The sequence below is a fragment of the Lentinus tigrinus genome (genome assembly GCF_003813185.1).
Source record: "Lentinus tigrinus ALCF2SS1-7 unplaced genomic scaffold L226scaffold_9, whole genome shotgun sequence".
In the NCBI taxonomy this organism is placed as follows: domain Eukaryota; kingdom Fungi; phylum Basidiomycota; class Agaricomycetes; order Polyporales; family Polyporaceae; genus Lentinus; species Lentinus tigrinus.
In genome coordinates this window covers 179,834-202,458 of record NW_027137918.1, presented here as the reverse complement: position 1 = coordinate 202,458, position 22,625 = coordinate 179,834, and the positions used below count along the sequence as shown (strand labels likewise).

At 59.3% G+C, this 22,625-nt stretch overlaps 8 protein-coding genes across 8 annotated transcripts; 2 read left to right on the top strand and 6 right to left on the bottom strand.

The window, feature by feature from the left end:
* Positions 1–148: 148 nt before the first annotated feature.
* L226DRAFT_570031 (MFS general substrate transporter) lies at positions 149–2,876 on the bottom strand (the record flags this gene model as incomplete). The annotated part of the gene is made up of 18 exons (XM_067684391.1): positions 149–321; positions 409–542; positions 648–840; positions 930–988; positions 1,150–1,164; positions 1,224–1,248; positions 1,316–1,435; positions 1,494–1,565; positions 1,622–1,670; positions 1,730–1,883; positions 1,947–2,021; positions 2,078–2,101; positions 2,155–2,174; positions 2,233–2,281; positions 2,338–2,366; positions 2,417–2,431; positions 2,498–2,565; positions 2,630–2,876. The coding sequence occupies 18 exons, from the start codon at positions 2,874–2,876 to the stop codon at positions 149–151; spliced, it is 1,521 nt and encodes a 506-aa protein (XP_067536358.1).
* A 398-nt stretch (positions 2,877–3,274) lies between these two features.
* L226DRAFT_570030 (uncharacterized protein) lies at positions 3,275–6,166 on the bottom strand (the record flags this gene model as incomplete). The annotated part of the gene is made up of 7 exons (XM_067684390.1): positions 3,275–3,350; positions 3,423–3,834; positions 4,523–4,542; positions 4,596–4,668; positions 4,737–4,806; positions 5,705–5,860; positions 5,915–6,166. The coding sequence occupies 7 exons, from the start codon at positions 6,164–6,166 to the stop codon at positions 3,275–3,277; spliced, it is 1,059 nt and encodes a 352-aa protein (XP_067536357.1).
* A 2,876-nt stretch (positions 6,167–9,042) lies between these two features.
* L226DRAFT_533857 (uncharacterized protein) lies at positions 9,043–9,835 on the top strand. The gene is made up of 3 exons (XM_067680556.1): positions 9,043–9,522; positions 9,585–9,667; positions 9,731–9,835. The coding sequence occupies exons 1-2, from the start codon at positions 9,237–9,239 to the stop codon at positions 9,656–9,658; spliced, it is 360 nt and encodes a 119-aa protein (XP_067536356.1). The 5' UTR covers positions 9,043–9,236; the 3' UTR covers positions 9,659–9,667; positions 9,731–9,835.
* A 1,568-nt stretch (positions 9,836–11,403) lies between these two features.
* L226DRAFT_388008 (uncharacterized protein) lies at positions 11,404–12,362 on the bottom strand. Its single transcript, XM_067674469.1, has 3 exons — positions 12,303–12,362; positions 11,984–12,126; positions 11,404–11,865 (listed from the first exon to the last, which is right to left on the bottom strand). The coding sequence occupies exons 2-3, from the start codon at positions 12,090–12,092 to the stop codon at positions 11,609–11,611; spliced, it is 366 nt and encodes a 121-aa protein (XP_067536355.1). The 5' UTR covers positions 12,093–12,126; positions 12,303–12,362; the 3' UTR covers positions 11,404–11,608.
* A 2,341-nt stretch (positions 12,363–14,703) lies between these two features.
* Positions 14,704–15,529, bottom strand: L226DRAFT_387994 (uncharacterized protein). Its single transcript, XM_067674468.1, has one exon. It carries the CDS (start codon positions 15,361–15,363, stop codon positions 14,776–14,778), a length of 588 nt encoding a protein of 195 aa, XP_067536354.1. The 5' UTR covers positions 15,364–15,529; the 3' UTR covers positions 14,704–14,775.
* Positions 15,530–15,565: 36 nt separating this feature from the next.
* L226DRAFT_533852 (uncharacterized protein) lies at positions 15,566–16,025 on the bottom strand. Its single transcript, XM_067680555.1, has one exon. It carries the CDS (start codon positions 15,924–15,926, stop codon positions 15,696–15,698), a length of 231 nt encoding a protein of 76 aa, XP_067536353.1. The 5' UTR covers positions 15,927–16,025; the 3' UTR covers positions 15,566–15,695.
* Positions 16,026–16,357: 332 nt separating this feature from the next.
* Positions 16,358–18,978, top strand: L226DRAFT_388475 (uncharacterized protein). The gene is made up of 3 exons (XM_067674470.1): positions 16,358–16,999; positions 17,067–17,516; positions 18,092–18,978. The coding sequence occupies exons 1-3, from the start codon at positions 16,580–16,582 to the stop codon at positions 18,899–18,901; spliced, it is 1,680 nt and encodes a 559-aa protein (XP_067536352.1). The 5' UTR covers positions 16,358–16,579; the 3' UTR covers positions 18,902–18,978.
* A 2,046-nt stretch (positions 18,979–21,024) lies between these two features.
* L226DRAFT_387922 (uncharacterized protein) lies at positions 21,025–21,698 on the bottom strand. Its single transcript, XM_067674467.1, has one exon. It carries the CDS (start codon positions 21,536–21,538, stop codon positions 21,065–21,067), a length of 474 nt encoding a protein of 157 aa, XP_067536351.1. The 5' UTR covers positions 21,539–21,698; the 3' UTR covers positions 21,025–21,064.
* Positions 21,699–22,625: the final 927 nt, after the last annotated feature.

Sequence of the window (22,625 nt, the reverse complement as noted above, 5' to 3'; positions counted from 1 at the left end):
CAAAATTTGCAGATGGCATAACAAATCTATATAATCGTTACAGTATCTTAAGCAACTAGATGGTAGTATATAGTGATGTACCGGATTACTTTGAAAAAGCTCTCCCCTCACAATGAAGCACCCCGCGTCCATTGGGCAGGACTCAAACTCACATAGTGTACCTAAAATCGGGCGCGCGGTCGCCCAGCCTCCTAATCTCCTCCGGGGAGAGCTGCATGCCCGTCTCGTCCGCATCACGCCGTGCGTTGATGCGCTTGTAGTTGAGCACCGTCAAGGGGAGCACGATCAGCCCGATCCCGATGAACATCAGCTCGAGGCCGTCTGTCAGTGAGCGCGTGCCAGCGTCAGCCATGCTGCGAAGAGGAAGAGAGCAAGAGAGCAAGAGGGGAAAGAGAAGGGCAGACGTACTTCCAAGGACATATCGCGGAGCGTCTTGCGAGCGGTAGATGTTACTTGCGATCACGGCTCCAAAGTTGCCCATGCCAATTTGCAGCGCCATGCCCACCCCGCGCTTGTACTGGCCCGCGAGATTGTTCCCCAGCCTAAGTTCAAAGTTGGCAGCGCACATACGGTGCCGGGTGACAGGTGTACCCATGTCAGAGTCATCCTACTGTATGCTCAGCGCAACAGAAACAGACAAGGCTCACCAAGCGATGACACCGGGGAAGCCGGCATACGCGCCCGCGACGGCGAGAAACGTGCCAAAGTACTTCACCCCGAAGGATACGTCCGAGATGTTGATCGCGAAGCCGACGAGGCAGTACAGGAGCCCGGCGAGCACAAACGGCCACCGCTTCTTGATGTGGTCGGACCAGACGGCCCAGACGAGGAGCGTTGCAGCTGGGGAGTGGGAGGAGTGAGTGAGCTTCAGCCTGAGTATCTCCGCGAGGCTAAGGTGGAACTAGGAGAGAAGAGACATAAAGGCATACCTGCGAAGACATAAGGCGGGACGGTGAGCAGCTGCGAGATGGGGACGTCGAAGCCGAAGCTGTGAATGTGCCACGACAATGGTAAGCCCCCGGAGATCGACATTGGTCGACATTCAAACGTAGAGTAGCGTTCACCGCCACCGCTTTCATATTCATACTTCACGGAAGCGGGAAGCTGGAGAGACTAGGATGAAGTAGTGGTGGAGGTCGAGAAACGCACCCATGTATGATCGACCTGAATCGTCGCAGGTTCAGGGGGCTGGTATGAACAGAGGAATGAAAGGAGCTGCTTACGGCAGGAAGAGAGAGATGCCGGTACCTACATAGACCCGGGGGGCAAAGTGAGCATTCGCCCAGGCTGAGACGAGTACCTCAGAAAGACTCACTTGGGGCGATGATGGACATGAGAAGGAGGATATGCGCCCAGACTTGCCAGTCGAGCAGTGTCTCCCAGACATGGCGCAGCTCGAAGTGTTCTTCCTCGCCGACGGAAGAGTTATCGTACTCTGCAGGCAAGGGCTGATTAGGCATCCAGCACACCCAGCCTGAAGACGCAAGACCTACTCTTGCGGTGCACAACCCATGCGCGCTCCTCCGGGGTGAGGAAAGTTGCGGTATGCGGGAAGTCGACGACGACTGTGCTCACTTAGTCACTGCGAACGCCTCAATCTCGCAACAGTGCGATTACTCACCAAAGAACGCGATCGCGCCCACAACGACAGTGATCAAGCCCTCAATAATCTGTGTATCCAGGTCGTGAACTTTTGGGTGCCTCCGCTTAAGCTCTGTGCGTAACTCACGAAGATCCACGACCAGCCAAGCAAGCCCGCCGTCCCAGACATGAACGAGATGCCGAAGGCGAGCAGGCCGGAGAACGCGCCTGCCAGCGTCGCGCCACCAAAGAATATTCCAATGCGGTACTGGAGCATGTGGCGTGGATACCATAGCGAGAGGCTGCACATGCGTTAGCACGGGTGCACTGAGAAGGGGACGTGGATTGATTAACGAAGGACTGACTAGAATACGACTCCGGGGAAGAGGCCAGCTTCCGCGACGCCGAGACAGATACGCGTGCCGATTAATTGGGGATAGCTGTGAGAGCAATGCGTTGAGTAGCTGTTCAGCTTCTCAGAATTTGGATAGCGTACTTCTTGACGAGGCCCATGAGCGTCCTAGAAGTGCAGTTCAGTGCAACACCGAAGTTGGGAGGATGTATGACACGCACATGACCGTTCCCCAGACGACCTGCGAAGAGACAACTGTCAACAATGGGTGATTCATCGTTCGTATCAATATGACGAACTGTGATGCCCGGGAGCCACCTCGATGGACGGATCTTCTTGAGTACAAGGCTACCGAACGGACTCCGGGTGAGCGAGTCGTGACATCTGCATGATCTGATGCTTACTTGGCGGGACATTCGAAGAGACAGTAGGGCTGTATACGAGATTCAGCGGAACACTTGATCCTGATGCGTCTGCACATACTATATAGTACATAGTCTGGGATGAGAAGAGAAGAGTTCATAAGCGCCCTCGTCACTTCGCATTATCGAGCCTGGGACTCACCAAGGCGATGTTGTACTTGTTTCCAGTGAGGTTCAGCTGCGTCGTCAGACCTTGCAGCTTCGCGTTCCCTGCAATTCCTCTCAGCGGTTACCCCCTCTGAATCTGTCACGTCCCGAAAGGAAGACCACGCACCGATGTTGCCTCTATCCAAGAACGAGCACAAGTACATGAGCGTGAGGATGGGCACCAGCCGCACGTCAATCTTGCGCCATAGCCGCTTCTCCTCCTCCGCGGTGAGCGTCGGGGGCGGCGGGAGCGTGTCTTCTCCCCCATACGGGACGTCGCCTCCCTTGAGAGCCGCCTGTTGGATGCTCGCTGCGACCGTCTCGGTGGGACTCTCGCTCCGGCTTTCCGTTCCCGCCGCTCCCTTATCGGACATGGTCCCGCCTCTGTCGTCTGGGTCGTGGAAGAAGGAGTGAGGGTCGAGCAAGGGACAACTCGAGTGACGCACCTCATATATGGCGGGCCAGAGTTCGGGTGCGGCGTGGCGTATGACAGCCACAAGTGACGAACTCTTCCTCGGGTCCACGCGGACGAATTGAACGGATGGATCCCCCGGTCCGACGCGCCCAGAATTCGGCCTCATGCGAACCTCGTTAAGGCGCAGACATGTTCAACAATGTCGGAAGTAGCATCCGGTTCCGCAGACTGCACCATACAAGCTAGGCATGCTCCTCGCATTTGCAGCACCCACAACGCTGTCACATCGCCACGCATCACCCGAGTTGCGTTGTCCGCGACCTACTCCAACTCCCATCACTTCTGCGCGTGCGACACTCACGCTTCACCACACCGATCCAACACCTCCTCCACATAGTCCGCCATAATGCGGTGCCCCTCCTTCGACGGGTGCCTATACGCGCATGCTCTTCGTCAGCCTCAAGCCCCTCCAGCGCACGCACCACAAACCGCGCAAAACACTCACCCAGGAATATAATAAAAGAAATGCTCTGGGTCGTCGCACATCCCCTCCGTCGAGCAAAACACATCCGAGCAATCCGTGATGCACGCATCCGTGCTCACATACCCAAACGCCTCGAACCCCGGGTCCGCCCCCAACACCCCGTCCCAGATCCGGCTGAACTCCGCGAACGCGACGTTCAGCTTCGGGCCCTCGCCCGGAGCCTCGCTGTGCCCCGTCGAGTTGATCCCGAGGTGGAGGTCGTGCAGCCCGGAGAAGACCGTCTGGACGAACGCGTCGCCCGCGGGGGTGTGCGTGCCGCGCCCGTAGACGTCGGTGACGAGGAAGGAGCGCGCGTTGCTCGGGGCGGAGGCGAGGGTGCGGATTTGGGCGAGGATGACTTGCGCGGCGGCTTGGAGGTTCGCTTCGCCGTCAGCTGTGGGTGGGATCAGTATTCTGAGCGACTGAGAGGTTCGTCCGGCGGACAAAGGGCACTACAGAGGGCACTGAGCCAGGCGGGCGAGCCACAATGACAGTATTGTGACGCGTCCGTCTGCCTTCTCGAGTTGGCCACCGGAGCTGCAGCGAGAGGCGTGCACTGTGCCCTAGGACTAGACTGATACACGAGCTTTGCCAGCTGAGCGTCGACGACGCCCGTTATGGACATGATGGCGCGCACTGGAGGCCAACATGATGATGAAGCGCGTCTAGACAAATGCGCAGAGGAACGGAGGACCGAGTGCTGAAGCGCGACAGGCAATGGCGGGAGACGTGCAGTCCCAGATCCATCAGGGCACTTGTCCGGTAGACTGTGCGCCCAATCAGACCGGCCTTTCGAGGGCTGTCACTCTCCCGCCACATCCTCTAACGCGTGTGCGCATCACGCGCCCGATAATGTTCACCACCCCGACACAATTACTCTCAGCCACGCTCCGCCATTTGTCGACAACGTGTCAAGCCACGGCCAACGCGCCCAGGAGGTGGAGAGGCGCAGCCACTAACGTTGCGCGAGCATTGACCAGTCCTCGCCGTCCCGCGGACAATCCGACAGAACGTCCGCCGTACAAACGCTCGCTTCCTGGTCGACTAGACGTTCTGGATGGTGCAGTGAGCAAGACACGTACTCTTCGAGTCTTCAAAGTCGCTATCCGCAGGTCAGACAAAGTACGAACGGAAGAACCGCACGCAGTAACCTACTTGATACCAAAGAAAACGGCATAGAGCGTCGTCTCCGGGTCAAGGTCGTTCGACTGGTTCAGGAACGTCGCCACTAGCACCAAGCTGGGATCAGCGCCCCCTGAATCTTGGTCGTGCTAAGCGCAGCCTGCGAGAACTCACTCTGCCCGATAAAGTCGACCTTCTTGATCGCGCTCGGCCACAGGCTGAGGTCCGTGCACGCACCGGATTGCTGAACGTCGGGAGCGGGTGATCAGTTCACGAAGACACGAAGAGAGCGAGAGGGTGCGTCGGACGCGACGGGCGTGCGTAGCCACGAACTCGACGACAGGACCAGGGGTGCGGGAATTTCTCGAGAGTCGACTGACAGACTGCAGTACCGTCCGCGGCATACACTAAACTCCAAACTTCTCTCCCTCGCGGAGGTGCCATTGTCCTGTACAACTTGTGGCACGGCACGTCCGAGCGCCACACGCGAAGCATCCCCACAGTGCAATTTCCCGCCGTGCAAAAGGAGGTCAACAGACGACAGTTCCGTCATCGGGGACGGCGGCTCGGTATATGCTACCTTTTCGGTAGGCAATGGGGGCCCCAGAAGGCCACGGATACCAGATTTCTGATGTTTCTGATCGCGGACCGAAAAGATTTCCTATCCTGAGACGGTTTTCTGAAGTAGGAGGAGGAGAGCCGCCCTAGGAAGCGGCAGCGGCTCCCCACAAGACCCACGTAGACGGCTGATCGTGACCGCCTGCATCCTGTACACCCCAGACGAAACGGTTGGGGGACCACTGGCGGCATGCACAGTCCGGGCACGCGAGCCTTCAGAAAGTATACATACTGGACAACGAATATTTCACCAACGACCATCCTCCTCAAAGAAAAATTTGGTGCCTGGTCCAACGCCCTTGATCTCGGTCTGAAAGGACACCCAGAGATGCGACCTTTCAGGTGGTGGACCCATCATACACTAGCAACAATGACCCGGGTCCCGCATATATGCGACCTTTTCGACGATAAACACACGCGCAACACGACCAGAAAAGTCCTCGTCAATCGAGACTTTCCTGAACATGCTCCGCCGCTTTTCTCGAGGCCTTGCCCGCCGTGAACTCTGAAAGGGAGCGACGTACCGCATAGTCCATGATCGTCGCGCCAATATCGTCCGCGATGTCCTCCACCCATACCCTCCCGTCGGTCGATCTCCCTCCGGCCTCCGCGTCGGGCGGCGTGATGACCGGGGGAGGCAAGGGCCCTCCGTCCTGTCTTCCTCCGTCTGTATACGAGTCCTTCAAGACGTTTTCAGAACCGCGTCCATACTGCGCATAAACGCGAAAACGCACCCCGAACGCGACGATGGTCTTGACGCGCGAGAGGTCTACGCCAGCATTGACGTCGGACACATTACCACTGCCAGAGAGCGGGCCGCAGACGGGAGAGACGGCGAGATGGATGCCGTTGTTGCCAGCCTGCCGCCGGGCGAGCGAGTCGACGTGCGGGGGAAGGCGTGCTTCGAGCAGGCGAGTCGCGTATGTGCTGACAGTGAGAAGCTCGAGAGCAAGCGCGACGAGTGCAGAAACGGCCTTCAGCTTCATAATGCGAGGTGCGCAGTGCGCGGTGACAGGGCTAGCTCGCTGCGTTGAGGAGTGCCGACGTCAAGGGCGCAGAACGGGGGAGGAAGACGGGTATAAGGGCGACTGAGAGGTGAACGTACCTGAGAATAGCTCAAGCAGACATGGACGGCAGCCTGCTTGAATGCAGCTAGCAGTGGAGCGGAAGCAGGCCATCTGATACAGAGCAGCGGCAGAAGCACAAGGGTACGTATAGAGCAGGGTCATACGCCGGCGACGACTGTCGTTACCGCATGCACAACGGCAATCTTCCCGAGCGCCCTGCCCCGTCCTCTCAAGCCCTCGACGACGACAAGATAGCTACCAGCAGCAGCGAGACAGGAATGCGTAGACGTCGAGATCATGAGTGAAGTCGTGGCGAAGGGAGAGGGCGCCGACGCGTCTAGCAACGCGAGCAGACCTGCCCTGAACCTTGTTGAGCACCTGACCACCAACTATCGGGTCCTCGTGACCGCGTCGGACCGATCTGGAACGCTTCGCCAGGTCCCGGAAGCTTGCAGAACTCGACGTCAACGCTCGTGGACAGCCAGAACTCCTCGTCCTCGTCTGGGGAATACAGCTCCTAGCCCTCAAGGTCTCCCGTCTCTCAAGCTGTATGCTATTAGTCAACCTTAAAAAACAATCTCTGAAGGCGAGCACAGTGACTGTGGCCACCCATTCCGTCAATTAAGCGGGCGCACCAAGGCAGAGGATACCGATCCCAACCCTCCCGCGTATCTCCAGGAGGCTTCCACTCTCTCCGGATCGCAAGCAGTGGTGGCAGAAAGCGAGCCCGATAGTCATGGATTCTGCACTCCGACGGCCCGGGCGCGATTTATGAGACGGCGTTACGACGGCGATCTGCGAGCAAAACAGGCCTTAGTATGTATTGCGGCGCATTGACTCGACGTCGACGTCGGACGACGCGTTGACAATGAATCGCAGTCCAGACCCAGACCGTCTTTTCAATGAGGAAGTCGAAGTGGCATACCTTCTCGACGAGGCTAGCGACAACTGAGCAAAGAGGCGAAGTCCGTACGGCACAGGAATGGACCCCCGGAAAACGCGTGAGACAGGATCGACCATGTATGGTTCCCGCTTGTCGCATAGCGCTCCCTAGGCGAGCACTCTGCGCTCTGCGGGTGTATGCACGGTGCACCCACTCTCCACCCTCAAATTTTCAAACTTGAAACCGCTCGGGAAAGGTCTACACGGTCCACGGCTTACGGTCTACCGACACACTGGATGCCGATCCTGACCCTCACGGCTATCTGCTCTGTGCACAACGGGCCACGATCGTCATCCATGACCCCCATGCCCATGCCCGATCCTCGCTGTCGCTGTCTGCCTTCTGACATCCGTGGATTCATTTGGCAACTCAATTGCGGGTGGAGATACGTTCCCGAGCGGGGAGTCCAAACCAGGCAACGTCGAAGCTCGTCAGAATTGCCGTAGCCGTTCAGCGTTCGGCGTTCGGCGTTCGAGGGTGAAGCGGAAATCCGGACGCTGCGCTGTCAACGCCTGCGTCCAAAAAGGATGCAATTCGTCCGCCGAAGGTTCAAAGAAGCACCCCTCCTCGAGCTCGAGCTCCAGACTTACAAACTATACTTGGCATTTCAATGGCAGACGTACCTGAGTCTCGCGGATCGCATGAAGAACCCTTGGACGTCTCGACGTTCTGAACGTTCTGAACGATCGGTGAACACCTAATGCTTCAGGGCGTTGTCAGTCGGACTCAGCACCGCGGCACGCCCGCGCGCCTGGGCTCCGCGAGTCTCGAGAGTCCAGACAGAGGACAGAGACACCGTTCCCGCACGCGACCTCCCCTCCGCCGCATCCCGAGCGGACACAACTGCGTGCTTGGGCCGCACTCTGGAGGACCGACACAACGGGAGCCCGATGCAAACCCTGACGGCTATCGACCACTCGCCCACTCGCGTACACCCGAGCCGAGTATGGAAGCCCTATGTAGTACTCCTGCAGCCCCAACGCCACGATCCTCGTATCCAGCGCCCGACTTGCCCCCGCACGTACGGGCGTGGCAGACGCAACCTTCTTCACGTTCTCGGGTAAACCGTATACCAGTGGCCTTACTGCGCAGTGGGTGCTGTTGTAATTGCGGCGGGAGAAACGCATGCGCAAGAAGACTCGGACGCGGGAGCTAACTTGAGAAGTCTGGTGAAACGGGGCCCCATCGCCAAGGGTCACGCGTCACGGTCTGGGTCTGGGTCTCGTACGCTGACGAGCAGGCTATGTACTTGCCAACTCTGTCGAGGAGGGAAACCGACCGACCAAGTATGCATGTTGACGTTGACCCCGCAGCTGCACAGCCCGCGCCGAGCTGCAGGCATCGACCTGCTCGCCTCATCGTCCTCTCCGGACAGCGGCGTGCGATCAGCCGCGACTCACCGCACAGAGCGCGGAGGCGCGCACGCGTTGGCGTTGAAACAGAAACTGAATTGCATTATCGGTGCATTCACGTCCACCCGTCCCGTCCGCTGCCAAACATGCCAACAGCTCCCGCCCAAGCTTCTCACTCCCCACTGGACTGACTGAACCTTCGACGGCTCACAACGCTCCACGCTCAGAGGCGCCCCGACCAAGAGGCGATCGAGCGCTGCCTGAGCCTCACCGCGCGCTCGAGCCTCGCAGCGTCAAGTTCATGAATCATGAGCGGAAGTGAATACTATCGCTACTATCCCCGTCGCCATATGTCCACACATATCCGCACCGTGACCCATCCGGCGAATGAGGGTACAGAGCGGAGATGGCAGTGGAAGAGCGCTATGGAGCCCCGCGACTACCGTACCGCGGCGACTACCAGACGAAGCTTCGGAGCCTCAACGCTTCATGAACGTGAACGGCCGTCCCGCCGCACCGTCGTCCCGCCTCTTCCGACGGGACGTCATGACTCATTCATTACGGTGCCGCCTCCTACTATTAGCCCTACTGAGCCAGATAATGGGGACAGGCTTCGTCTTCGTCTTCGTTGTCGTCAGAGCTCCAAGCTCCAAGCCCTCTGCACAGTGCACAGCGCACAGCGCACACGACCAGCATGCAGCTGAGCGCTGAGGACACGACCCCCCGCACCGCACCCCGAGCCAGCACAGCGGCGCACGCCGCACAGCGTAACCTTGTCGGCGGCCTTCTCCCGCTCTCGAGTCCCCCACCCGGCGCCGGGCCCAACTGCACGTCTCGGGCACAGTGCACCTCCCGAGGCCCTATTACCCAACGCAAGGCGACTTCGTTGCCCAGTGCCCACTTGCCCACTGCAACGTCCGGCGGACACGCCCTCGACGCCCCACATAGTCAATGTGTGATCCCGAAAGCGAGCCAGCGAGCTGGGTGACGGATTACTCGATTACGGAGTGACTAGTGACCAGTGAACGGTGACTTGACGCACCTTCTCCCGCCGCTCGCGCCCAGAGTCCAGAGTCCAGAGTCCAGAGTCCAGAGTTCCATATTCCAGACTGGTAACCGCCTTTCCTGCAGCAGCAAGCATTCTGGTCAACTTTGCGCCGACTTCACGAACCACAAACCACGACTCACGAGTCGCGAATCGCGAATCGCGAATCACGGCGGGCCCGCCGGGGCTGGACCCGTCACCGCATTGCATGTGGAGGGTGGATCGCAAGGCGAAGCGTAAGGGAGAAGTCGAAGTCGAAGGCAGGGTTCGGGTGTGCCGTGCGGTACTACCATACCGTGGCAGGACTAGGACCAGGACCAGGACCGCCGAAGAGTCTCCCGTACGTGGCACCGGGCACGTTACTGTAGAGGCCTGTATCAGATTAATTGTGACGGAGACCGTCCGACCCGCCCTATCTCGATCCCATTACCAGAAACGAGCCAGCGAGGACCCAGGGGCGCATCAGGCAATAATCCTCCTACTGGTAGTAATAGTGCAATAGTACAAGTCCTACTTATGTATGTGCCACCGCATGCCACATGGCCTGCTGTCAGATAGACAAAGCAGCAAGGACAACTTCAAAGGCACATACGGCGAGCGTCCGCGGAAGCAGCCCCACCACCGTGACCCGAATCGGGCGAGACGCAGTGGCGCATCTGTCAAACTGGCGCGGATTAGCAACGACTCACGAGGCATGCGTGGTGCCGAATTTGAAGTGTTCCCAACGCCGCTGTTCGCCTCGCCTTGTCGTCGATTGAATCTACATAGCACTTGGTATGGTACTTGTGCCACCTTCCCCAGGCTGCATCCGTGTGTCCGAGCCAGTCCGAGTGCTGCGGACTCCGGATTAGAACTTAGAAGGGGCTACCGGAGAAGGGGGGGTGCGACCGTCGGACACGGCAGTGCCGGTTACGTCCTGAATTCAGAGGGCGCCGACTCCCGAGAGACCGAGCGACTCGCGCACGCGTGCAAGTTCGCGTTTGGGGGCAGTCGCCGTCGGTAGTCACACCATGGCCTTCTGTTCGTTCTCTGCGCACAGGTTGGACGGGGTCAAGCACTGGAGTCTGGAAGTACTGGTGTAGTCTGGTGGCAGCAATAACGATGATGAGGCATCAGGTAGAGCCACGCGTCGCTAGGCAGTGGCCACGAACCTCGACCCTGCGCATACGGGCACCCAGCTGTAGGTTCACTTTGACGGGATCGATATCGATGGAAGGAGACGATCGCGACGGTGGCACGGTGGGAGCTAGTGTATGAAAGTATAAATACTTCTTCAACTTGGTGATTGGCGATGCCCGAGGCTAGTAGAAGGTGCTAGTGCGCGATTCCGTGACGTCGTGGCTCGGTCGCTCAGGGCTCTCGAGTCCCGAGTCTCGAGTCTTGAGTCGCCAGAGACGCGTCACGTAACCGTAGCACGTTGCTGGGTGCTCGGACGTCCACGTCCACGTTCGCCTTCGAATTCGAACGCGGAGCGGCGCATGCAGAGAACAAGGGCACGCTGCGCTAAGCACACCGGTGACCGGACGACTAGACTCTGGACGCACTACCAGGGGTTAAGCAGCCGAGAGCGGGACTAGACATATGTACGCACCACGTACCGTAAGTGGACATCACTGTACAGGCTGCGGCTAACAACTCCTGCTTCCAAATCCCGAGCCATCGGGGCTCCGCTTATTCATCTCCGGGAGCGACGGGGACGGGGACGGGGGGCATGTAGCCTGGCTACGTCTGCGTGCTGCGTGACGCGTCTGCTCAGAGTCCAGACTTTGCGGGAAAGTCTCGCATGGTCCTGGGTAAGGCCATGCATGGGATGCGGGCCCGGGGCAGCGGGACATTGGGGGTGACTACGCGGTGCGGCACGTACACACGTGGGTGCGCCTGCGCCTGCGCCATGTCGCATCGTCGCTAGCCGGACCTGTCGGTGTCCCATCATCCTTCTCCTCGTCGTCCTCGTCGTCCTCGTCGTGCACTGGCGAGGTGGAGCAAGTTCAGCACGACGTCGTGTCGACATCTTGGCAGCACTAGTAGTCTAGAAGGGAGCGACTCGCGACTCGCAACTCGCAACTCGCAACTCGCAACTCGTGACGTCGCAGCCTCGACCACGACCATCCGAGCGTAAGTAGACCAAGTGGCACAAGCTTCCAACGTCGACGTCGACGTCGACGCCGGCCAGTGGCCACCCCGGTGCGGGGTTGGGTAGGTTCGAAGCTGGGTCCGCTATGAACCGGAAGGTCCAGACTCCACTCTGACCCGAGCCGGGGCGCGGCTGAGGCTGAGGCTGAGGCTCCCAGAGACACGCATCATGGGGAGGTCAGCAGCGTGACCGTGCACGAGAGATCCAATGGTTAGTCTGTGTATGACTCGGAGCGGCGGCGCAGTTGAACGCGCACACTCACCCGAACGCGAACAGCTAGGACAAATGCTCAAACTCAAATCCCTGAGTGTTGAGTGAGAGCGAGAGCGAAGGGTGGCCGGTTGCCTCCCGACGGGTTCACAGTGATGCATGTCGGCGAACGTTGCGCGGCTCTAAGCTGCACGGCTGCACGGGCGCGTCCTGAGCTGGAGCCTGGTAAACAGTGACCGTATGTACAGTAAGTGGGGCCAATCGGCGATCAAAGCTTCCTCGTGGTGACCGCTCGTGCGGAAACCCGAGTGCGCGTTCCACTCGTCTCGTTCCATGGCCATGGCCAGCGACCCCCAGGAAACTCCACTCACAAGTAGCAGCGAGTAGCAGCGGTTTCGGCGGGCGCCGGGGTTCCAGGTGTTCAACGTTCAACGTTCAGCTGCGCAGACTCGAGCGGCGTCACGACTCACGACTCACGTCCGAGTCGCGCGTCGATTCCGTATCCGAATCTGGTGACCGGTGAACCTTACGAGACGCACGCAGCCATCGACTCGCCTAGGCCATCAGCCGTCGCACGTCGCACGTCGAACGTCGAACGGCGAACCGTCGGCCCGAAGTGGGATGGTACCCGTGCCACGGTCCACGGTCCACGGATGACGATGACGCGTTGTCGAGTCCGCGTCGCGCTCGAGCCTGAGGGCTGTGGTCGCTGGTCAGGGTGAAACGAACCCAATCGGCAATCTTCTCGATGCGAGTACATACATACACCTAGCTCAGAGCTGTTAACGTTGCGCCGGAAGGCCCGGGTAGGACGCTTAGAGGGAGAGGGAGAGGGAGACAAACGGACAGCAAGAGTACGAGGACCTACTTAGTGGCAAGTGGCAAGAGGGCCCGAGTCATATCCGGCATCGGGCATCAAAGCATCAAGCGTCCCAGCGTCACAGCGTCAAAGGATCAAAGGGATAAGCATAAGCATGAACTCGTGAACGGCGTGTCATACAGTATCTCGTATGTCTGCGGGAGGCCAGGGACGCAGGGCGGCAGCGTGCAGGGGGGGGGGGAGGGGGCGATAGAGTCTTAGAGAGGGGTCCGGATTGTGGAAGCTCAGTGTCCAGGCATCAGGCGTCAGGCCGTCAGGGTTCAGGGCGGGTGAGTAAGTTTGCTCGGCATTCGAGCGGGGGGATCTGGTTTGTAAGACGATTGCAGCAGAGTGCCGACATCGGGGTGTACATAAGTAGTGTGTATTTATTCAAGGTCGCCGAACGTCGGAGGTCCAGACTGAGAAGGGCCAGGAGGTTGGGTATGGTACGTTCGAGCTTGAAGTTGCCGGTGGACGTTCGATGGTTTCGATAGTTCAATAGCGGATGACGTTAGAATCTGGACTCGGAACGGGGCTGATCCGCGCGTATGTAAGTACGCCCTCCGCCGCAGGGAGAGATCTATATACTGCAAAATTCAAATGTGCATCAGTTTGTCTTTTGCACGCGGAAGCTCGTCATCAGAGTGCTCTACATACTCAGGTACTCACTAGCACTGGCGGACGAACGTACTCGAGTTATGTACATCTGTCCAGGGAAGAACAAATCTTCCGGACAGTCTTCAAACACTGTCTCGGGTCAACGCGGAAGCTCAGCCAGGATGCGAACGCGGACGCATACTAGTAATGATACCTTACGAGAACAAAGACCGTGGCGGTGGCGCCGTCCGACGTCGCCCATCCTGTGAACTGTCAGATGTCGAACGTCGATGTATGTAGCATGTATGGATCGCGCTGATCGGCACAGTGACACAAGAGCTTAGAGAGCCCCGATGGGATGGCTCCCAACGTCCAAGCTTCCAAGTCTCGCCAAAGTCTGCATAGCTGCAGTCAGATGCGATCGATACCCGCCCGGCGCCCACTGTCCACTGCGCATGCCTCTTTCATTTTTCATCTTTCATTGAACCTGCGCGAAAAACCGCCTCTATCTGATTTCCCACCGCGTCGTCGAGCTCGATGGCGAACCGAGCGGCGAGCTCAGTCTGGGGGACTTCCAACGTCGGACGTCGAACGTCGCGGCGGCCAGCGACAAATCCAGCAACACTCACAATTCAAATAACAATTCAAACCAAACAGTCAATATTCAGCGCTCAGCCACGGCTGGAGACCTGGAGGCGTGGAGGGCTTGGCGTGGAAGACGGTAGCGTCCGTTGCCATACTCAAGAGTCAAGCCCACCCCCACCACCACCACCACCGTCGGGCGATGGTCGATAGTGATGGCGATGACGTGCCCATTGAATATGAACTTTAAAGTCACAGTTACAGTCGTGAGTCGCGAGTCGCGCGGCGCATCGCGGCGTGGATCATGCGGGGAAGCCGTCCCGAACGGGAAGCTGGGAAGCTGTGGCCTGTCCCTCGCTGCGCCGTGCACAGAGCGCACCCGTTCCCGGCGACCGTCCGGGGACCGGGTGCTGCTGGCACACGACCATGGTCCACTGCGTAGGTATATGCGCACGATGCGGGCGAAAGTGCAATTATGCCGTCACTCGCGGCGCACGGTGGGCATCATTGGAGACGGCGAGGGACGTGTACGGTGTGCCGTGTGCGCGGGTGCACCGTGCAGGCTTGGATGCACGAGAGGGAAATGGGAAGTGGGAAGTGGGACGTACAAGATGGGATGGATCACAGCGGGCTGGTGTGCTAGTGGCCACTTGCGCTGCTAGATGCACTTCGTCTACGGACGGGCGATGGCGATGATGCCGTTACGCGGTCATCGGGAGCCCGAGAGCCTATGCAGCTGGTGTGCTAGCCTCCAGGTAGATGCGCGTGGCCCGCGGGGGGGGGGGGGCGTCATGGCATGCTAATTGTCATGCGGCGGCTCGGCATTGGGCGTCCTGCCTGGCGTTCAATATGCGCGTATGTATCAACGTAGCACTGACCTGACAGATGGATGGTCGATGTCGATGGGAGATGGGAGATGGGAGATGAAAGTGGGAGATGGGAAATCGGGCAGGCGCCGTGGACGATCGTGGTTTAGCGCACCAAGTGGCGATGGGCGGATTGGTAGTAGGTAGTTCAGCAGGTGTAGGAGGAAGTCGAGTAGGGTCATGTATGCGTCGCGTCGCGTTCACGGTCGCAGGCGATAGCATCGCCATCCGATCGCGTGCTTCTCTCGTGTACTCTACATGGACATTGATATCGCCCCACCGAGCGTGTCCGAAGACGCTGAGAACGCGCGGAACACAACATTGGGGAGCCCGAGCGTGACTGTGGCTGGCTGGTAGATCCGGCGGGCACGCGCCGCGCGGAAGGCTCGAAGACTCGAAGGGGGGTGTCATACGACGGGAGATGGGTGGGGAGAGTACCTCACGATTGGGTAATTGGGTAATGGCCGGGCTGCGGGTGAAGCATGAAGTCTGTCTAAGGTTCTGAGGGGGCGACATTGACCGTGACATTGAATCATGACATTGCGGAGGTTCTCGTGTCGTGGGCAGCTGTGTGTCCCAGGCCGGGGGGACGCTGATCGGGCGGCAGGCGATATCGATACTGTGGTAGTGGGGCCTGGAGAGCGGGCCTCATGAGAAGAAGCAGCTATAGAGTTACAGTAGAGTTTAGTGGACATAGTGTACGCATAGGCTGCGTCATGGACAGTCAAGCTCAAGGACACACCACTCCGCGAAGGGGAGGCGAATATAGCGCAGGGCGCAGATCTCCAGCGGGAAAGAGGTCGATATACTCTTTACTGAATACTCAATGCACTCAGCACCAGCTGCTATCGCAGGCTAGTTTAGCGCGGCCGGTAAGGGGGCGGCAGGAGAAGGACGAGATTGCGGACCGGAGATGCGGGTGCAGTCGGGTGTGGGACTGGGATTGACATTCGGGTTCGCGTGGATAGGGCAGGAGGAGGGGGGCGTGACAGACGAGAGCGTCCGAGTGCCCACAGGGCCCGCATGCCTGGGGAGAAGGGAGGGGCGGACGCTTTAGGGCGTGTTACGTCTTGGGATTCGGAAGGCGTCATGTACGGACATGGGTGCCGGATCTGATTGAGTTGGGCGAGGAATCGGGGCAGAGTGGGCTATTGGACGCGCGGGGGGTTCGAAGGGGGTGGCAGGGCGCTGTCCGGGTGGGCGGTGGCTCGCCAAGAGGGGAGCGGGGGAGTGGGATAGGCATTTGGAGGAGAGGCGGGCGGAGGAGGCGAGGAGGGGGACAGGGGACTGGGAAGACGCGTGGAAACGTCGGGGGAGGGACGACTGGCTGGGAGAGGAGGATACCTGGGATGTCGGTCGATAAGAAGGGGACTGAAGAGGACTAGTGGGAGGAGGCGAGGGGGACGGTCACTAACCGCGGTCGGACGAGGGACTGAATGGGAGCGTCTGTGCTCGGCTGGTCGATCGAATACCGCGCGAGAACACGTGTCTTGTCGCCCTCCTCGCTCTTAGCCTCTTTCGGACGGACATAAGTATTTGCGCTGCTTGCAAGTGCCCCGTGCCCGTTTGTCTTTCCTCTGCCCCCGCGCGTACGCCCCCTCTCTGCCTCTTTGCTTCCGTGAACGTTTGCCTGGCCGCGGCCGATCGCCATTGGCTCGAAGTACTTATCGCGCCGCTATAACCTCCGCGCCTCCGATCCTCGATCACTCCCATCGCAGCTTGAACTCAGCTGAGCTCGCAGACCATGCTCCCGAACCCTCGCCCAGCCAACATCCCGGGCCTCTTCCAGTTTCCCCCCTCCCTCGAGCCCCGTCTTGCTCCCTACGACAACCAGCAGCCCCAGCGTCCCCTGCCACTTTTTGCCTCGTCTTCTCGCATTCCTGTGGGAACCCCAGCCTCGAGCGCCATGCGCCACAATCAGCCGACGCCATACCCCCACCACCACCACCACCTTGACCAGCACCACAACGGTACGTCCTGCGTCTGTCTCTACTCAACGCCCTCCCCCTTCCTGATCCCCCGCCGGGCAGCCTTTGTCGACCCCCCACATACGCAGACGCCCGACCCACGCGTCCCCACCGCCAACCTGAGCTTCGCCCCATCATCATCATCATCACCCCCGCCCACGTCCTACCCTGACCACGCGCAGCAGCAGTACGTACAGGTAAGCCCTAGCCGATGTATCTCTTTGCATTTGCGGTTCTTCCTGACCCGATCCTTTCGGGAAGCAGCAGCATTCAAACTATGCCGCCTCGAGTCTCCATCACGCACCCCAACACCAGTGGGCCCCACATCCCCCCGCGTCGGCCAGCGCGATGACACATGTCTACGCACACGCACACGCACACGAGGACCCTGGAGCTGGCGCGGTCGCCGTCAAGTGCGAAGAGGGGCTTGAGGACGAGGCGATGTGGATGGGCGAAGACTCCCCCACGTACGATGCGCGGCCTCAGGATATGCGGTATTTCCAGCACGACTCCGACACACTCTCTCCCCCGCTCTCTGGTGACTACGCCTACTCACCCACCCAATACGCCGACGACCCGTCCGAGATGCTCCAGTCCCCCGTCGACGCGCCGATGCGCGAGATCAAGCAGGAGGACGTCCAGTATGTCGAGCAGCCGTACGGCGAGCTGTATGCTGACGAGGGGGCGTCGCATAATTGGGGGAACGCGCCTGGGGTGAGTGTTTTTCGTTGTTGTGTTTGATCGTCTGTCTCTTTTGTGCTGCTTTTCTGTTGCTTCCATGCTCTTCGTGATACCGCCGACGTGCGACGACCTCGGTATATGCGCGAGATATTCGCTTTCTGCGTCGCGCGAGACCTTCATCTCGTTGGCATCGGACGTGCGGATCATCCTGCGAGTCATCCGTTCATTCCTTTTCTCTTACCATCCCCGCTGACGTCCGACGTCCTGGTTATATGCGCGAGATATCCTCTTCCTGCGTCGCGCTTTCTGGCTGCCCGCCTCGTTCACTGGAGCATGACCGCAGTTAGAGCCCTCTAGCTTCGTCGTGCGTTCTTCTGGGTGTGCATGCTCGTCGTGCGATGCGTGTGAGTGGGGGTGCGGTCGCTGCACTCTTATGACGCGTTTGTGGCGTACGCCTTCACATTGATAGCATTGTGAAGGCTCCGATGTGCTGTTCCTATGAGCGAATGCCCGAATTTGCTGCGAACGCCGCCGTATGCCATCCTCATTTTATACCCTATCATTCTCTTTCCTATACCTACCACTCACATTTTCCATCGTTTTCCCAGTTCTACCCACCGCAGCCTCCAGACTACTACCCAACCGCCACTGCGTCTGAACCGTCCGACTCGTCTAGCGGCATGCTCGTCGCATACCCTCACCCGTACTCGCCCGGCATGTTCGTCGACTCGCCCATGAGCCCGGACGGTTCCTTCCCCGTCGCCATGCCCGACATGTACTCCGTCCCGTCCCTTCACTCCGTTCGTCCCCTTCCGGTCGGCCCGACTCGCAGTTACACGCTCGAGGGCGCGATTACGCCAGTCTCGCCTAAGCCGCGCCCCGCTTCCCGCTCCACAGTTACCCTACTTGCCAAGCGCAAGAGCTCGTCGCCACCGCCAATGGGTTCCCTCATACCTCCAGCGCAACGATCTCAAACGCAAATCCAGAGCCAAGCCGCGGAATCCCCGACGCCGGGTTCAGCGTCAGCATCCTCGCCTCAGCCCCAACCATCGGGATCCGGGTCCTCGCCATCCGCCGTGCGCGACTCTGCTGCGCTCAAGAGGCCGCGCGGTCGTCCACGGAAGAACCCCGCCACCGTCTCAACCGACCCTGCTGACGGTCAAGTCATCCCCACTCCCCCTTCTGTACCTGTACCCGTCCCCATCGTCAACCCTGCACCTGCCCCACCACCGACGATGGATGGCCCGACCGCTGGTCAGGCGATGTTCAAGCTCGACATGGCCGTTGCGAACGGCGAGGGCGGGGAGAACGGGAAGGAACCGGAGAAGAAGAAGCCGATTATGGCTTGTCTGTTCTGTCGTGAGCGCAAGATCGCGTGTGGGCCGCCGCCGCCTGGTGGACCGATGCGTTGCAAGTAAGTCTTGCGTCAGTTGTATTCTTGTCTCTTTGGTTGCTGACATCCGTTCGCTCGTCTGTAGTCAATGCACGCGTCGTGGGCTTGCATGCGAGTACCCGAAGGAGTCGCGGCGAGGGCAGCACAAGCGCGGAGCACGAGCTGCCAAGGTCGAGGCTCACGCTGCGTCGTCTGCGTCGGGCTCCTCGTCGCCGCCTGCCCAGTCTTTGGAGAAGGCCAAGGGGAAGGGGAAGTCGAAGCCGAAAGTCGACACCAAGAACCTGCCGCGGCTCGAGCCCGGTTCGAGCTCGCAAGTCCAGAGCGCCGTCGACGTCCTCATGCGCTCCTCGTCCCCGCTCACGCCCATCCCGTCTCCCTCCGTCGCCGCGCACTCCCTTCCGAACAGTCCTGCGAGACTGCCAGCAGCTGCCGGCGGGCGCAACCCTGCCTCCCTCCCCACGCACGCTTCTCCCGCGAACACGCTCAAGTCGCCCACACACACCAACATCGCACACCCTGCGCCCGCGGTCGAGCGCAAGAGCCGGCCAGAGAAGCTCGAGCTGATGCGGGAGAGCAAGGAGCGCTCGCGCTCGCGGCCGCGCGAGCAGCCGCTGGGCGATCCACAGATGGCCGCGGCGAGGCGGGCGGCGCAGCGCCACATGCAGACGCAGATGCAGGCGAAGAGACGGCCGAGTGCGGGCTCGGTGGGCTCGGTGGGTGCGGGGGGAGAGGAGCAGGTTGTTGGCGTCGTGAGGCTGCCGGTTCCGGTGGCGGGGATGGCGATGGGCGCGATCCCGTTTGCTGGGCATCCGCATGCGAGGCTGGCAGTCGGAGCGGGACAACCGGTGCATCCTCATCCGCAACACGTTATGCGAGGTTAGGTGTGTGCTTGCGCTGTGGTTCTGGAAAATGTAGTGTGCCGCTGTCACGGTGCTCCGTTAAGGCGGCTTGAGGTACGCTCGTCCGCTCGTCCTTCTCCGCTCTGTTTTCCATCGTTATTTTCGTTACTTCGTCCTTTCGACCTTCTGCTGTCAACTTCAGTCCATCGTACATCGTACCATCGTATATCGTCTATGTCCTGCATGCAGTGTATTGTACATATCCTCTGAGTCTGTTTTGCTTTCGACCTCGCTATCGCTGTCGTGTCTGTGCTCCACTTCACTGTGTACATATATCTGAATCATGTCTGTTATGTGCTCGTCTTCATCGTGTTCTCCGATTCCTGCATATGTGATATGTGAAGTACTAGTACGCACGTACAAAATACCTATAATGAATATCAACCCAGTTACAGTTATGATCAACACTGATCAACGTTGACATGATGATCTACTCGTAGAGCAACTCGTACTTACGCGAATAGTGGCAGTTGCGGCTGCATCGCAAGTCCGCTCTAGCCCGTGTTCAAGTTGGTCCCGGCAGCATGGAAAACCTACAACCATCTCATCTCTGAGTCCCGCGTCGCAGCTCGCTACCGTGTCATCGCTGTAGCTCTTCGTATTTTCCGCCGTCCTGGACCGACCGTTGGCCGTTTGTTCATGGGATGGGAGGGGGGAACCGTGATCCTCGGCGGGCCAGGTGAGGCATAGTTAGTTCCCGACAACGTCCAGGGACGGGTGCTTGCTTTTCTTCAGTGAAGGCAGCATCTACTGTACGATGAATATGGGCCAGCTGAAGTCCCGTTCGGTAACCTTCCCTTCTGAATCGTACGCCGACTCGGAGTACGCAGCGGCCCTGGAGCTCGACCCCTGCCAGTGGGTGAAAGAAGTCGTTTCCAAGAAGCGACGTCGATGTTGTGAGTAAGTACCGAGATGTTGACATGTAAGTAATGCGTAAGTAGGTCTATAAGTGATGGTAAGAAGAAGTGAGTGAACCCAATCACAGTCGGTTGCTTGCTATGTAAGTCAGTAAGAAGAAGCTTTTTGACGGCGTCTTACTTGGCTCCTACTACCCTTGTCTCGACACCTCGCTCCGACCCTGCCTTGTTCCCGAGTTCCATTCTTGCTCCCCTCTGCCTGGAAGTCCCTTTGAGTCTCACTGGACAACGCTTTTATCAGACTCCTCGGCGGATTGTGCTCTCTAATCTCGGACGCTCGACTCATCCATGAAGGAGAGGTCCCCCTAGGGCCCATGCCTCCCTGCCGCGTTCTCACTGCTCTCGAGAGCTCTGGCACCCGGATCTCATGCATCACCAAACATTCTTGCGTGTATCCATGGCGATTTTACACATGGCTCGCGCGGCTGGTCTACTCTCATCCCGGGTCTTATGGAGCTGATCTATCCGCCTACCGTACGCCGCGGATCCTTTCGGGATACGAAAAGCAAGGGGTGAGTGAGTGAGGTTGCAGTCCTGGCTGAGCATCAGAAGTGGCGGACGAGGGACATATCGTGAGTCCTGATCTGCGTACGCATACGCCATCCTCGTTAACTTGTACCATTTGCTGTTGTCTTCCTGCCGGTGGCTTCCCTTCTTATATCTCCCCCGTCTCGCGATTACTAGAGCACATCTCTTGCAAGCAGGACAGGATGTGACCACTTGGGCGATGATCGATGACCCTCCAGTATATGGCCGTGCACCTCCACCCTGACGAGTCCACGACTCACCATGGATCCGGACCGTCCCTCTAGTTGCCTCCGACCGAGAGAGAAATCTCCGCATCATTTATAGACCAGGGGGCGAGACGCGAGACGCGAGACGCTGGGTTTTGAGCTTCTACCTTCGGACGCCTGGTAGCGATTGTGGTCCGCCTGGTCCTGCTAGGCGTGAAATTTGAATAACGCGAGATGAGTTCTCTGCTCTGCGGATGCACACCGGGCTGGTGACGCCAGCCATGCACCCAGATTCCAGACATCGTCTCGCAACCAATAGATATTGTGTCGGGTCCTTCCTACTGCTGTCCCGCGTTATGGGTGAAGCAAAGTCGCGTTCTGCATCATGCGCGTAGCGTCAGTGTTTGTTAGAAGTTCGCGAGGACTCAACCCTCCCCACCCCTTTCCGCGCATTCCCTCATTCCGAGCACGCACTCGGTTGTCCGGCCCTCGCATGCGATTCTGCCAGTCTCCTTCCTCCGACGTGGGACGCACATCTGCAGAGGTAGACGTTCGCGACAGGGACAGTGTTGTGCAATCGTCGGCGCGATCCCGGCATGGGACCCTTCAGGGTGTAGCTGCCCGACTCGTCAGGCCTGCGTGGAGATGCCCTCCTGTTCCTCCGATCGTGACTGCTATGGCGCGCGTTCAAGGCGTGCGCAGCTCCTGAGTCGCGACTCTTGCGCAGTCCTAGGGGTGCTGTTATTGCTGGTTGTCCGGCGGACCGCTGAGGGAGGAGCTCAATGATGGTGCAGAGGGGAGGGGGAGGATGGAGGATGGGTGAAGATCGTCCCGTCATCGTACTCTCTTACCGGCCGGTCCGCACAGATGGATGGCGACTTGCGAGTCCAGTGGTCCCTCGTATCTTCCGTAACCCACGCTGGCGCTTCAGCTCGACTTCCGCGACTTCTACCGCTCGTCACCCATTTGCGCCCAGAACCACAATCACCGCTCTCGTGAACTTCTTGATTGCTCGTGCAACAGTATGGTTGCCAAGAAGACGTCTGGTTGAACAACCGCTGCACCCTCGTGGCCCTCTGGAGATGACACGCCCTGGCGACTGTCTTGTTCCCCAGGCTATCGCGAGCACGGCTTGGAGCTCGTCTGCGTACAGTCTTTTCACGACAGACCGCGTCATTTATCATTTATCCGGAAGCTTC

What these genes read in the sequence shown, in the direction of transcription:
- L226DRAFT_533857 (XM_067680556.1), top strand. Translation starts at nt 9,237, where the DNA reads ATGCAGCTGAGCGCTGAGGACACGACCCCCCGCACCGCACCCCGAGCC. An exon ending in CCCGAAAGCGAGCCAGCGAG is followed by an intron (nt 9,523 to 9,584) that starts CTGGGTGACGGA and finishes GACTTGACGCAC; the next exon opens with CTTCTCCCGCCGCTCGCGCC.
- L226DRAFT_388008 (XM_067674469.1), bottom strand. Translation starts at nt 12,092, where the DNA reads ATGCATCACTGTGAACCCGTCGGGAGGCAACCGGCCACCCTTCGCTCT. An exon ending in TCCTAGCTGTTCGCGTTCGG is followed by an intron (nt 11,866 to 11,983) that starts GTGAGTGTGCGC and finishes TGGGAGCCTCAG; the next exon opens with CCTCAGCCTCAGCCGCGCCC.
- L226DRAFT_387994 (XM_067674468.1), bottom strand. Translation starts at nt 15,363, where the DNA reads ATGTCACGGTCAATGTCGCCCCCTCAGAACCTTAGACAGACTTCATGC.
- L226DRAFT_533852 (XM_067680555.1), bottom strand. Translation starts at nt 15,926, where the DNA reads ATGACGCCTTCCGAATCCCAAGACGTAACACGCCCTAAAGCGTCCGCC.
- L226DRAFT_388475 (XM_067674470.1), top strand. Translation starts at nt 16,580, where the DNA reads ATGCTCCCGAACCCTCGCCCAGCCAACATCCCGGGCCTCTTCCAGTTT. An exon ending in CGCAGCAGCAGTACGTACAG is followed by an intron (nt 17,000 to 17,066) that starts GTAAGCCCTAGC and finishes TTCGGGAAGCAG; the next exon opens with CAGCATTCAAACTATGCCGC. An exon ending in ATTGGGGGAACGCGCCTGGG is followed by an intron (nt 17,517 to 18,091) that starts GTGAGTGTTTTT and finishes TCGTTTTCCCAG; the next exon opens with TTCTACCCACCGCAGCCTCC.
- L226DRAFT_387922 (XM_067674467.1), bottom strand. Translation starts at nt 21,538, where the DNA reads ATGATGCGGAGATTTCTCTCTCGGTCGGAGGCAACTAGAGGGACGGTC.